Source organism: Guyanagaster necrorhizus, assembly GCF_019112545.1.
Source record: "Guyanagaster necrorhizus MCA 3950 unplaced genomic scaffold BT62scaffold_14, whole genome shotgun sequence".
NCBI classification, from domain to species: domain Eukaryota; kingdom Fungi; phylum Basidiomycota; class Agaricomycetes; order Agaricales; family Physalacriaceae; genus Guyanagaster; species Guyanagaster necrorhizus.
Genome location: NW_025064893.1, coordinates 1322521 through 1336511, shown reverse-complemented (window position 1 = coordinate 1336511; position 13991 = coordinate 1322521). Strand labels below are relative to the sequence as shown.

General features: G+C 49.2%; 4 protein-coding genes across 4 annotated transcripts; 3 read left to right on the top strand and 1 right to left on the bottom strand.

Annotated features, from left to right (window-relative positions):
- Window positions 1-194: 194 nt before the first annotated feature.
- BT62DRAFT_896413 (uncharacterized protein) lies at window positions 195-1373 on the bottom strand (the record flags this gene model as incomplete). The annotated part of the gene is made up of 5 exons (XM_043183257.1): window positions 195-359; window positions 416-622; window positions 674-796; window positions 846-964; window positions 1019-1373. The coding sequence occupies 5 exons, from the start codon at window positions 1371-1373 to the stop codon at window positions 195-197; spliced, it is 969 nt and encodes a 322-aa protein (XP_043039305.1).
- Window positions 1374-4743: 3370 nt separating this feature from the next.
- Window positions 4744-6202, top strand: BT62DRAFT_180896 (uncharacterized protein). The gene is made up of 7 exons (XM_043179951.1): window positions 4744-5137; window positions 5188-5272; window positions 5325-5444; window positions 5496-5530; window positions 5579-5635; window positions 5698-6099; window positions 6152-6202. The coding sequence occupies exons 1-6, from the start codon at window positions 4911-4913 to the stop codon at window positions 5933-5935; spliced, it is 762 nt and encodes a 253-aa protein (XP_043039304.1). The 5' UTR covers window positions 4744-4910; the 3' UTR covers window positions 5936-6099; window positions 6152-6202.
- A 711-nt stretch (window positions 6203-6913) lies between these two features.
- Window positions 6914-8608, top strand: BT62DRAFT_896521 (uncharacterized protein; the record flags this gene model as incomplete). The annotated part of the gene is made up of 5 exons (XM_043183265.1): window positions 6914-7418; window positions 7472-7732; window positions 7784-7983; window positions 8040-8298; window positions 8352-8608. The coding sequence occupies 5 exons, from the start codon at window positions 6914-6916 to the stop codon at window positions 8606-8608; spliced, it is 1482 nt and encodes a 493-aa protein (XP_043039303.1).
- A 442-nt stretch (window positions 8609-9050) lies between these two features.
- Window positions 9051-12437, top strand: BT62DRAFT_932967 (DUF323 domain-containing protein). Its single transcript, XM_043186460.1, has 12 exons — window positions 9051-9401; window positions 9523-10201; window positions 10252-10270; window positions 10325-10440; window positions 10492-10884; window positions 10937-10948; window positions 10998-11039; window positions 11094-11660; window positions 11723-11925; window positions 11979-12095; window positions 12145-12184; window positions 12237-12437. The coding sequence occupies exons 1-12, from the start codon at window positions 9100-9102 to the stop codon at window positions 12351-12353; spliced, it is 2607 nt and encodes an 868-aa protein (XP_043039302.1). The 5' UTR covers window positions 9051-9099; the 3' UTR covers window positions 12354-12437.
- The last annotated feature ends 1554 nt before the right edge of the window (window positions 12438-13991 follow it).

The window sequence follows — 13991 nt, the reverse complement described above, 5'->3', positions numbered from 1 at the left end:
CAGTATTCTCAGAGCATAGCATGTATTATTCACTTTTTTTCTCTATTGTTATAACAACAAAAACCTAATGCTTACCATAGATGTCGAAAAGAGAAAAACGAATGACAGTAAGGATACAAAGTCTACAACACATAGGCGGCAGCATGAATAGTAGGCGTGTCAATGTCGTACTTGTCATGATCATACCCTGACTGTTACTTGCGTAGCAGCGAACCAGGTTCAAACAAATCCGTGGAACCAACATTCACAAGCGGCTGCTGGACAGGACGACCTGTTCCTTTCCGTGTCCCAGCCCGGGACAGCCCAGTGGTAGTCTTTGGGTTAAACAGGACATTACGTTCCTGATGCAGGACATAGGACTACACAAAAAAGGAAGATCAGGCCTATGATCAGCTGACAACCATAGGTAACTCACACGAGCAAGAAGGACCCTCTCCATCCACCTATCCCCATCATTCTTGTTACAAGAAAAGATATGCAAATAGTCTGCAGTGTTCTCAAAGAGGGATATATTTTCTGTTGATTTCAGAGCGAAGACGAAAGCTTTAGGCGCTTTGTGTAGGCGGGTGACGAAATAGGCGTCGAAATTGGATAGGGAACAAAGGAACATCTCGTCTTTGCCCTATCGATAACGGTTCAGAAGCTTCGCCCATCTTCAGAAATACCCACTTACATTGTCGCGTTTAGATAGCCACAAACCATGCTCACGGAGTGACAACCAACGTTTGTTCCATTTGCCGCGTTTGATTTCCCATTCCACATAGCCGGAATGAAGAGGGGAAACTGAGGGAATAGCCTAACAGTATTATTAGAGAGGTATTCGCTGGAGTAACGGCATGACCTACCGTACGACGAAGCAAGGAAGCCAAAGGCGTCAGTTTGAGCACAAAGATGTTTACCATCTTATCCTTGTTCCACGAAGTTTCGACATCGGCGAGAAGCTCAAAGCTTCGTATAGGGCGCTCTAACAGTATCGATTAGCAGAAGCACCATGTCCGTCACTATTAGATCAGCGCACCCATTCCAAAATCCTGGGCAACCTCCCAAAGCATCCAACCCCCAGTACCAACCCAGCCCTTCAACGAACCCTGTGCTTCCACCATATCAACCACATCTCCCGCGTTCGTCGACGCACCAATCTCAACCATATTGTAACTCTGTCTATCGCCAATGAAGATACGCTGCTGCGTCACGACACCCTTGACGACAGGGACCGGCACCGAGGTCGTCGCTCTCTGCTGCTCCGACGACGCCCGCCCTCCGCCCTTGGTCAACTTGCGATCCTCAGAATGCCTAGGCAGAGGCGGAACCGCATTCTCGTTATGGTTCCGACTAGGGCTCCGCACTCGGCTCCGCGCACGAGCGAGCTTCATCTCGGCATCGGGCGGCATCTCGCTATAGGCGCGCTGCGCGTCTTCATGCACCCTCGGCCGACTGCGCGTCATCGAGCGGCCGAGCTTGTGCTCCATGTCGGCAGGCATCTCGCTAACCGCGCGTCGGGATTGAACTGCTAGATGCGTGTCGTCACGCGTCCGCGTCGTGGTCCTGGTAAGCGGCCCGGGCAAAGGCACCGACGTATGATCGTCGAACCGCCTCCGCTCCGGCTGGTGGAACGAGCGCATGGGGCGGAGCGCCCTCACCTTGGGAGGTGACGCACTCCTTACCGGATCGACAGGCTCGCTACGTAAATCCGCAGCCTGCACATGTTGCAGGCGCTGCGTGAGGTCCTCTACGGCAAAGGGCATGCGATGTGAAGGCCCTGACACGGTCTGTGTGCGAGGCCGCCGAATCGATCTAGAAGCATGCAACGCGGCTTCCTGTGAGCTTGACATCAGCTGAGGGGCAGGAGCTGCTGCGCCTGCTGGACGAAGCGTCTCTTGGCGAGCTCTGCGTGCAGCACGGTCCCTCCGTCGCTGGTCCCGTTCCTCCTTTGTCTTGAGTCTCAGTGTCCTTTGAGCTTTGAGGGCAGTAGGAATTCGCTGAGCAAGTGGAACATCGTCATCCGAATCCCTGGACTGCGTAATCTTTGATGACTGGCCATACTCGCCTTCAGAATCATCTTCACCCTCGGAGGAAGCATCTGAGGATGATGGTGTCGAGAACGATGACCGCATCCCCCTCCTATCGCCTCCTCGGCCGTCGTCCCCCGAGCCGCCCCAACCCCCATTATAATTTCCATAGCCGCGACCCTTTTCATCATGGTCTCCGCCGTTTCCGTTACCGCTTGGCGTCCAGTTAGAGAAATCATTATGGCGCGTTGATTCGCGTCCTCTGTGATCCCAGTCATCGCCATCTACCATTTCATGAGCCCAATCGTAGTCACGCTGCATGATAGTAGATCGGTGGTCGTGGTGTGTGATCGTATCGACGGATGTGCCCGGCTCAAACATAATTACGTCAGGGTCGCTTATATACATTGATGGGTGTGGAGTTAAGGAGCATTCCCAGGAATAAGCATCAGTGATGAAATCGTCGGGGGGAGAGTGAAGGACATCGCCCTCGCTCTCAGTAGAAGAAGAGCTTGGGAAACATATATCGCTATGGCTCCCATCAGGCGAGAGATCGCGGAAACGGGACTCGGGGTAGACTTCGCCTAGAGAAGAGGTGGATGATGTAGATGAAGTGGAACGCGAATGGGAGCTCTGTGAGAGGCTGGAGGACAGGGTGCGCTCGAGAGCGGGTTGAGTAAGAAGATCGTCATTCGGGGGTTCTAGATAAGCCAAGCCTGTATGGTCAAAGCCCAGGTCGATATCCTCGTCGTCGGGAGACGCGGCAAAGAGCTCGCAGTCGTCTTCGTCTGAGAAATCGACAAAGTCTGCATTGGCGTCATCGGAAATTTGGGTAGGAGAAGTAGTAAGAGGAGACTCTGTGATTTGATTTTGAGGGAAATAGCTTTCGACAGTAGTCAATGTAGGAGTAGATAGTTTGGAAACAGATTCTTGAGAAGGGGTAGTCGATCCGGATGACTGAGAATCAGGATGATCATCCCACGGCTCAAACGGCAACGTTGCGCCCACCCTTCCTCTACGGACCTGAAAGAAAGACGGAGTAAGTTAGGTTAAAGCGGGACTATGTGAGACGGCAACACCTTTTTGGATATCACAAAGTTGATTTTGGCGAGCGTGTGCAAGGATGGAAGTGAAGGACGGGGGGCAAAAGCCGGTTTCTGATGGGCCGGGCGAGCGTGTATGATTCCAGATGACAAAGCCCTAGTGATAGATGGCTGGATGGCGAAGGAAGGCTCACTGGACTTTGGCGAGAGCGGGGAGCGAGGATTAGCGTCTGAAGACTTGGGGGGTGCGACACGAAGAGGTGCCTGGCGGAGTGGGGAGGAGAGATTGGCAAAAGGGTCGTCGTCGAGCAGGTCCGAGAGCGGAGAATTTGAATTACGACGGGGAAAAGTCGCGTAGTGAGAGATGTCAAGAGAGCTGGCTGGATAGAGGTAGCTATCGGACGAAGAAGCGGTCGGGGTAGCAGAGCGAGACGAAGGAGGGGCTGGGTGGAAGGAAGGGAGTAGGATAGACTGTAACGAGCGACGTTTCTTGGTCATGGTATTGGGATAGAGACACGTGGTAGATATGCGAGGATACGAATGCAACGAATGGCACGTCTGTGTGGCGGTCAGTACATGTCGCGCGAAAGATTACGGGGAGACCAGGAATCGCATGTATCAAACACACATATATGATTTCATCCTGCTGCCGTATGCTACTCCAGGCACGCTACGTAAATCCTGTAAAGGGCAACAAGTACTCACCGGTTCGAATGAAAAGTACACGTGCAGCCTCTCTTTCTCCAGTACGGGTCCCGCGATGGCAATGCAGGCAAGCACGGGCTTGTGTGGCGCAGGCACAACGTCGGGCTCACCAAATGGTGGATGGAAGAGAAAGGCGGTATCCATGTCAAGTATTGCGGAATGAATGCAGGAAAAAAAAGGCGGATAGCCGGTTTGGTTTGAGAACAGAGTGAATCTGATGTGAAATAAATCTAGTCCTCCCTCGTGATTGATTTTTTTGGGCCACTGGCAGAGGATTTAGCCCCTGCTGTGCACTTTTTGGAGAGGTCGTTGGTCGTTGGTCGTTGTAAGAGGAGGAAGAATTTTACATCTACATGGTTCCATTAAGACGTTGCCACAGAAATTGCCTACATAATTGGTTGCTTCACTGTCAGGCAACGCCGCGACGCAGTAACCTCCCCATTTGTATTTGTCATTAGACATCCGGCGCGCCAGCTCGGTTCGTCTCATTCTTCTGACATTTGACCTCGGTCCAAGATAAAGGTACAGATCCCTCGAGAGCGGTGCTCATCTTTGATGTATATCTCCTCAGCGATGATGCAATGCCTTGGGTTACCAACATTCCTTTCGGTAAGGACGTCTGTTCTGCGCCTGGTATGCAGCTTAATTGAATTCATTTCGTATCCATGTAAGATCGAGGGTGCGTGCTTTGAATATCTTCGTATCTACCGAGGTTCTTTCAGTTTACTATTGTTTTCTTCTACATAATGATTTCGGAAAACAGCCGGCCCCGAAAACTATTGCTACGCGCCCCGGCACAACAGATACACCAGTCTTTGATTAGCCTTTTTGACAACTTTTTAGACGCGTCCCACATGGTCTGTCTGCCACGCCATTCACCAGCGTGTGATCCTAGTCACTTTTTCAATTGTTGCACGCCAATACTTGAATACAATCCAAGGAGACGCGCCCATACAATGTCGCTGTCCCATGATCGAAGTAACCTGGCAATGAAACTGAAACTGATCATCATCAACCAATCACGACAACATCACGCCAAATTTATTTAAGCCCTTGTGCAACCCCGCGTCTAGTCTAGCGTACTGATTTTTTTTTTAAAGTAGTGATTCACTCGTCAAAGTACTTCTCCGAGTTGGCAGAATGACGTAATCAGATGCCTCTTGAACTGAACGGCTTCTATTGGGACGAGGACAGGAAACGATATTTTCCAAACTCATCCAAACCGCGTATAGACACCCACCCTAAAGCGCCTATCAATACTTCTGCAGCTGCTTCACAAACTTCAAGTTTCACATCGCGAAACCGAAAGGTTTCTCAATGGGACCTCACTGATGCCTTACGCAGAACTTCGTCTTATGCAGAGAGCAGTCGCATACAACAGTCAGTATTCAGAAAATTCCGTCTCTTAATATATCTTATGCAGCTGCTAGCCAACTATTATCATCGAATATTGCTTCCTCTTCGCGTATAATTTCCTCCCAGCCGCCTGTGGTTGGTAAAATCACCGCCTTTTGTGTAAGACGCCCGGTCGCTTTTTTGGCTTGGCCGTCTAAAATATCTCTGCTAGTCCACGAATCTTAATGGCCAGCCTCGTCGGTTTTTAGGCGACGATAGAGGATTTCTCTACAGCCGTGATCTCTATGACCTTGAATGGGCTCCCCAGTTCAACTTGCATCCTTCTTCCGAGGTGATACAAACCGAATCCATGTCGCTTAAGCCTCTTGTTGACTGCTCATAGATATCTTCGATATGCTCCTCTGGAGAATTTTGCATGTGAGCACCTTTTCATCGTGATCGCCAACACCCGGCTCATCGGTCAAGTGCTACTTGCATCGGTGCATCCTCAAAAATAGCCGTGCAAAACCTGAGGATGCCCATGTACGTTATATGTATTACGAACAACTCTAAAACTCTAAACATAATATTATGGTTGTACCTAGGCGCACTACCCTCCTCACGCTGAACCCTGTGCACGACATTTGGACAAGTCACCTCCGAGATCGCACCCTTGTCCTCGGTGCCAACAAAAGAGCGGTTCTGCTGCGTGATATAGAAGTGTCGTCACCCATAGAGCATCTTCATACGAATGATAGCGATGTTTTCGCGATTGAGCAAAAGGACGTAAGTGATTTCTGTTTCAATTTTGTGCGCCACAGTCTCATACGTGTAAGAATCTGATATACACCGGGACTCGGAGCGGCTCGATCCTGAGATTTGACAAACGAACCACTGGAAGGAAGGCTCACGGCCATAAAATCTTCGAAGGACGGGTTCCAAGTTCTGTCGTGCATCTCAGTTGTTTCCACGACAAGAAGATGCTGGCGAGTCACATGGATGGAACAGTACGTCCAGCACCCCAGTGACTTTTCTCTCTATGACAACAATTACCTACAGCTCTGCGCCCTTGATCTTCGCTACCCAACAGCGACAGAACCAATCATGGAGTTCCGTGGACATGTGAACACCCTCAGCAGGACACTGGTAAGTACGATAAGCTGGGTTCGGCTGATGAGCGTCTGATGGTGGTGTAGGGTATCGCTATAGATCCTTACGAAGACTTTTTGTATGCTGCTGGCGGGGACGGGCAGATCCGAGGATGGTCTTTGCGTACCGGTGATGCCTCTTTTCATATGCCTGGTCTTGGGAATTTGAGGACAGAGCCGATAGTTGCGATGCAGGTGACGGAGGAGAACCGGGACGGGATGTGCTTATGGGCGGCTGGCGGGAGGGTTCTGGTCAGGCATTATTTGGGACAGACGCGGTGAATGGACACCAAGACACGGATAGATCAATAGGGCGGACCTGTCGTGGTGGAAGTGAGGACGGTATCATGCTCGTAGCAGCTAATCTTGACGCAGGCCTTGTTTACCAAAGGAATGTGTAAAGTAGTAATCATGATCATTTGCTGAAAATAGCTTGATGACTTGGTTGAACAACAAACAAATTTTGTTGAAAGCAAGAGAATCAAGAATTTTATCCTCAGAAAACCGTCCCTCATATCCGTCAGGGCCATGAATCCCTCTAGCGAGTTAGCGAGGAATCCATCGCTAATAATAGAGCTACCTTCTCAAGGTTCTCACCTTTACATATAAGGAAACGGCACAAACTGCGCAGCACCTCATTCTTTACTCTCCGTTCACCACATGCACTTGGGCGATGTCAATTCGGCATCTATCCATCAGCTCGTCGGGCTCGTCCTCTCCCGTCCTTGCCTCCCTTGACTCCTCCTCAGCGCTCATCCTCGTCCATGACGACGACGACAACTTCCGTTACGACGACGACGACAACGACGACGACGACACAGATGCCCCCTTCGAAATCGGCAGGCCCTTCGTCCAGCCACTGGGACCTTCTGTGGTGCTACTGTACTTACTTTCACCGTTTTTGAAGCTCGGAGCGACGCTTTTGCCGTGCACAGAGCTTCCCCTGAAATTGGGTCTCCCGGCAATTTTTTTGTTCGCAGTTTTGGCTGCGTTCACAAGGAGGATATGGTATATGCTCACTCGGTATACTCGGAAGGGCTGCGTTGAGGATATTGTTTTGGATTCGTTTGCGAGGGGACGGGGCAGAGGGAAGGAACGGCTCCGCAGTGTTTTGCGAAGTACGGTACGGGGAGGCACCGGTGCGCTTCGAATTTTCCTTGCTGCTTTGTATATACGTGGTACGTTTCTACCAGTCTTATCAAGGACGTTGTGTTCACGATATGCGCTACAGATTCTGCTGAGGGTCTGCTCCCTTTACTTCCGTCCGGCCTGCCATTTTCTCCCGAACCCGTCTTGTGCATTGGTATCGCGGTTGTTGTTCTGCCGTTCTGCCTCGCTCAGTCTCTTGCCTCCAAGCGAATTGTTTACTGCACCGGATGTTCCGTTCTCACCTACATGCTTTGGCTCTCACTAGTCACCATCGCGCATTTTAAGGGGACACTGAAAACGAACTCTGGCTGGACCAAGATGGGCTCTCTTTGGCAAGGAATCAGTGAGTTGTGTAGATCTGTTTACATAGATTGGTTGTTGATGAAGAGTATAGCCACGATTGCTTTTGCGTTTACGTCGTCAAGCACGCTCGCTTTGTATGCTTCTTTGAAAGCTGGCATACCTTCCATCACGACAACTCATAGACCGATATCACATTCATTTATGCCTCTTTCACTTATCTCTGCAGCCATAGCCATTCTCCTGACATTCCCGCTGATGATTTTTGCCTCGCCTTCGGGCCAGCTGCGGATTGTGAGAAGTCAGCTTGTTCTATCCGGTCTTCACGCACTGACATGCACTTGTAGGAGGAACAGTCGGAGTACTCCCTGGACCCGTACATCATATGCTTGAACGGGTTGACGCTGTTACTTGGCGTCCCTTCGATACTCGTCACTTCGCCGTCTGTTCCCATTCCAGAACGCATCAGGCAGTCAACCAACGTGCCATTGTCTAAACTTGCCATATTCACACTCACCACACTTCTGTCGCTGGTTCCGACGACAATGTTCGCTGTCGTAAGCGATGTACTCCTGGCGTGTTGTCTCTGTAGCACATATATATTGCCAGGTATGTCTATTCTCAAGCCGCACTTGGCCCTGAGCTATAACTTGTCCATTTAGCATTCTTGCATATCGTTATCCATTATTTCAAACAGCCTTTGTCAATCATTATGCCCTCAACACCTGGCACTCGACACGGCAGCGGAGAGGGCTCGCCGTCATCACATGATGAACTTCTGCAGCGGAAGGAGCGTTCTCTTCAACGACGTCAGATACGGAAGCGTATTATTTGGGATATGGGTGTGTGGGTTCTTCTGTTGCCTGTTGGTGGTGGGGGATTTGTTTGGGCCATCGGACATCTTGCTGGAAAGTGGTAGTACAGAATTTCTTGGGACTTATTTTTTTTTTTTGGCATGAGGCACCTTGCTGATTTCTGCGAACGAACATTGCTGCGGCAGGATTGTTTCTCGGCCAGAACGTTACGTGTACTACAGTTGCTGGCGTTTGTAGTATCAGCTGGTGCTCTCGCACTTTTGTTTTATAAAGCACACTTACAAAGCAGGACCGAAACCGCCCGCATCCGCGCTTTCTCCCTGGGCGCGGTGCCATGACGTCGCTTCCGCCCTCTAGTTGCGGTCCCTTCGGATACTCTGGCAGGGTTTCGCCGGGGCATCCATTCTTAATTCTCTCTGGCAGACGGCTCCCCCCTAAGTCAAATACACAGCCGACTTTTAGACTCAGTGATGTCATTCGCTGGCAACGGCTGCATAAAATGATCGACGTGCATCGGTTTGAAGGCGAGCATCCCGTGCTTGGTCTCTCTTTATATAAAGCTCACACTGTTTTACCTATTTCTTCATTCCCTATTATGCCATCTAGCAAGATCGTCAATGTCCACAGTCAGGCCGCCAATGTACAGGCCATTCGGCAGGCCGTCGTCGATGGCCTTGACCGACCTGCAGGGCAAAAGCAGCTGCCTACCCTGCTCCTGTACGACGAACGTGGGTTGAGACTCTACGACGACATTACCACCAAAGTTCCCGAGTACTACCTCTTTGCCGCCGAGGAGGAGATCCTGAAGACCAAGGCGGATGATATTGTCCGTATCATGCATGGCGGTGGCGGTGGTGACATCCGACCTGACGAAGCCGTCCTCGAGCTCGGGTCTGGGTGAGTACTCTGAATCAGGCGGTCGCGTTTTGACATTGTTGCTCAGTCATCTGCTGATGGCTTGAACACGCTTGCCCCTTCCGGGCTATTGAATACTGGGCTCATGCTTCTTGGCTTTTAGTGCATTGCGTAAAACGTCTCATATTCTGCGAGGACTCGCCAAATTGGTCCAAGACGGATGTCCACCGGCTAGCCGTCCACCCATCACGTACTATGCTCTGGATCTCGAAGAGCGTGAATTGGAGCGTACACTTGGAGAAATTGCCGAGTCCGATGTAGGGATGCTTCTTCAAGGGAAAGTGGAGACCAAAGGCATGTGGGGCACATATGATAATGGTCTTAAATATGTCGAGGCTGGCGGGCTGAGGTCCTTCCCTTCCCATACTTCCGTTATGGACAGCCGTTTCTCTCCAGACTTGAAGCTTGACGCCAGAGACATTTCACCCAACTCGTCTGTTTCCTATGATTCATCCGCAACGGACTATATGCACTCAGACTCCCCGCCCTCTACACCCGATGACACTCAGCCGCCCTTGCATTTGCTGTTTCTTGGTTCGTCCTTGGGAAACTTTTCGCGTCGTGCGGGCACGGACTTTCTGCGATCTCTTCCGTTGCGTCCCGGTTCAGGAGATACGCTTCTCCTGGGTCTGGATCATGACAATTCCAAGCAAGTTATCGAAGAGGCGTATAATGACCGGATGGGCTATACCAGGAAATTCATCATGAATGGTTTGCGAAGAGCGGGAAAGGTGTTAGGAAATGAGCACATGTTTGATCACGGAAAGTGGTCCTACGTGAATGTAAGCCATTCTCTCTGTCATTTGTAATCATTTACACCCCCGACAATTAGAATTACAACGAATCGGAACGTGCGTTTCTTCCTTCTTCAATTGCTTCCATCACAGTCACTTATCTATTCATAGGTCGACACGAGGCGTTTTTTAAATGTACAGTTGAACACACTGTATCCGATCCCGCGACTACCGCAGAATTCCTCTTTTTGAAAGATGAATTAGTCAAGATCGAAGAGTCGTTCAAGGTCTCGTGCTAGTTTTTTTTATCATATTGCCTAACGCTTATCGTTTCCTAGTTTTCTGACCGGGATGCCTATACATTGTTCATTGAAAGTAATCTCCGCCCCATCCAACGGTGGTCCGACAGTCCTTTACGGTACTCCCTATGGCTTTTGGAACGACCTTCATTCATATTCCCCTTGTTGAGTTCTCCTGGCTCTGAGGCAACTTCCATCGGCAGGAAGCAATGTTCAACTCCTTTTGGTGTACCGTCTCCCCAGGATTGGCAATATCTATGGCAGTCATGGGATGTTATTACGCGCAAAATGATCCCTCCTTCTATGCTATATCAAAAGCCAATTGACTTGCGACACATCTGTTTATTCTACCTGGGGCATATACCCACTTTTCTTGATATCCATCTATCTAGGCTCCTAGAGGAGCCCCATACTGAGCCTGATGGTTTCAAGGTACGCCTGCATTTTTACAAGTCACCGGTCAACAACTAATGTAATTTCACAGTACATATTTGAGGTAATGGAGTCGCTACTTTTGACGATTCTTTACAACTAACTGCCTGTAGCGCGGAATTGATCCCATCGTTGATGATCCGTCTGTATGCCATGTATGTTCATTTTTCATTTACCAAGTTTTTGAAAGTTGATTTTTGCTTGTTCAGCCTCATTCGCAAGTTCCTACCGAAGACAAGGATTGGCCCACCCTGAACTCCATACTTCTCTTCCAGGATCGTGTCAGGGCAAGGTTGTTGAGTCTGTACCAAGATGTCGAAGCGGGCAAGCAAGTTTTAACCAGAAAAATGGGACGGGTCTTGTTCATGACTTATGAACATGAAGCCTTACATGCAGAGACACTACTCTATATGCTATTGCAGCGTGCCGGAACTGGCACGCTCCCTCCTCCCGGCTTTGCAGCGCCTGACTGGGAGTCTCTGTCAGAGAAATGGGCTGCCGAGTCCAAGCCCTCCTCCCCTACCATCACGCTTGGCCCTGCTACGGTTACCCTAGGTCACGATGATGTGGAAGCAGAAGATGCTCAAGCGAGTGATGTAGCGACCCATGAGTACGGCTGGGATAACGAACACCCGAAACGGCAAGTACACGTTAACGAGTTCCGGATCGAATGGCGGCCCGTAACCAACGGCGAGTTTTATGAATTTTACATGTCAGGACATGGAAAGGACGTTCAGGTGCCCGCCAGTTGGGTGCAAGTCGCTGGGGCTATGCAGGTGTGTCCTTGGTGGTCAAGGCGTTCTACATCTCTGAATCGTACTGACCTCCACGGTACCAGGTTCGCACGTTGTATGGTCCCGTTCCGATGAACGTGGCATACAGCTGGCCTGTGATTGCGTCGTACAAGGACCTGTCGAGATACGCTCTTGTCAAAGGCGGCCGCTTACCCACTGAGCCTGAACTTCGTCTATTTTACGATAAATTTGAGGCAGGCTACGAAGGCGGCGCGAATGTCGGTTTCCGGAATTGGCATCCCATCCCGTAGGTTGCTTCCTCTTCACACGCAACTGCTCATCGACTGAAAATTCCGGCAGGGCTACTACTGGAGGGGAAAGAGATGGTGGTCGGGGCAGCAATGGCGGCGTTTGGGAATGGACCTCAACTCTATTTGAAAAATACGACGGATTTGTTCCGTCTGCTCTCTACCCGGGGTGTGTACGGCTCATACACGCGGAGAATTCTACTGATCCATTCCGATAGGTACTCTATGGATTTCTTTGACGGAGCTCATCAGGTTGTGGTACGTGCATTTGATTTTTTTTTCCCGGGGATAACGAAATTAAAAGTTTCAGTTGGGCGGTTCGTACGCTACCATCCCAAGAATAGCATCGCGTCGATCCGTTAGGAATTGGTATCAGCGTAATTATCCCTATCCTTGGGTCGGTGGGCGTGTCGTGTATGAATTATGAAAGCTGTGAGCAGTCAAAGTCATCAAAGTCAATGTACTACAGTTGTACCGTCTTTCAATTCTATGGAAAAGTGAATATTTGGCCCTCGTCCCAAGTGTTTGGTGAAGCTTAAACGAGATTCTTTCTTTAGAACGTCGACGTCGACTCAACGAATCAGTCAAGCTAAAGAGTTACTAAATAGAATGGTATTCGGGTGTTGGGCTAATGCATATACTGGTACAATACCATGAGAATACTAGTCAAGCAAGTATTCCTTTCAGATCATAGTCCTGAGTCAATGCGCGTACGATAGTTAAGGCCGAAGATTCTCGAGAAGGGCCGGACACGTGCCAGACAGATACTGCATGCTCTTTGTCAGAAACACTATTGTTTAGTACCATCTCATGTCATGTCATCATTGGTACATGGCACGGTATCATCACAGACACGCCGGACGTAAGGAAACAGGTAAATACACACCTTAAATCTCACTACCATCTAGTCAACACCCAAGCTGTTGCAGAACTTGAAGACTATTTAAATGGGTCCGGACAATGTTACTAAACGCAAAGGCGCCACTGCAGAGTTGCTTGAGATGAATTATTCAGTCTGAATCTCATGCACTGGAGTCATAATGTGCTTTGTAGGGACTCCAATTCATGCACAATATTAACAATGTTGCTCACTTCTGAGTATCTTTTGTAGACTTCCTTTCCATCTCATCAGGATGTTGCTTTAGTGATGTAGGATTCACGAACATCATGGTAGATGCTGCCCAGATGCATGGACCAGACAGTTTCCATCCCCATGAAAGGGATCTGAAATATGACTTCTCCAGTCGTGCGGCGCATGACTGAATGACCTCCGAAATACTACTTCATTGATTTTGGCCTTTTGATTCTTTACAAACCTGATGGACTGCTGGCCACCATGTGCACATGAAGGAGGGGACAAATCAGTTCCTAAATTTCTAGCTGACAATTCAGCAAAGGAAATATCAAGCAGATGCTCAGTTGCAATGAAGATCATTAGACAGCAGGAAAATCCATTTGAGCTAGTCATTGGGACCTTCTTTACAAGTGAAGAAAAGTCCTCAGACTATCAAAAATCATTGCATACATCCTGCACACATTCTCCATCCCAGACCAGGAAGGACATATCATTATTGTGATGCCATATCTACAACTATGGTATCTTCTCAAGTTTTGAACCATTGACAAGGATGTCCAGTTCTTCAGTAAGATGTTTGAGGTGAAAGATCTGGTGATGAGCCTTCTGGCTCTGTACACTCAGAATTTGCAGATTCAAAGCATGATTTTTTGCCTCTGTCCCTTGGATGGGCTTTTCTGAAATCTGTTATAACTTGAACCAAGAAAAATGAGCTATTCTACCAGTATCCCCTCTTATTACCCACCTCAGCATGCTATCATCAGGCACATTTGATCATGGATCTCCTATTAATAGCCTGTGGCTATGTTACAATCTAGACTCTGCACTGCCATCACACTCGATTGGGCCATGACATCATGATTGTTGTTGTGCAAAAGCCTTACTGACCACCAGCAAAGTACTTTATGAAGAAATAACTCAGCTGCATTAATCTTTACTAAGGCTGTTACTTCGATCTGTCAGTAGCTTCACAAGGAATACAGAGGAAAA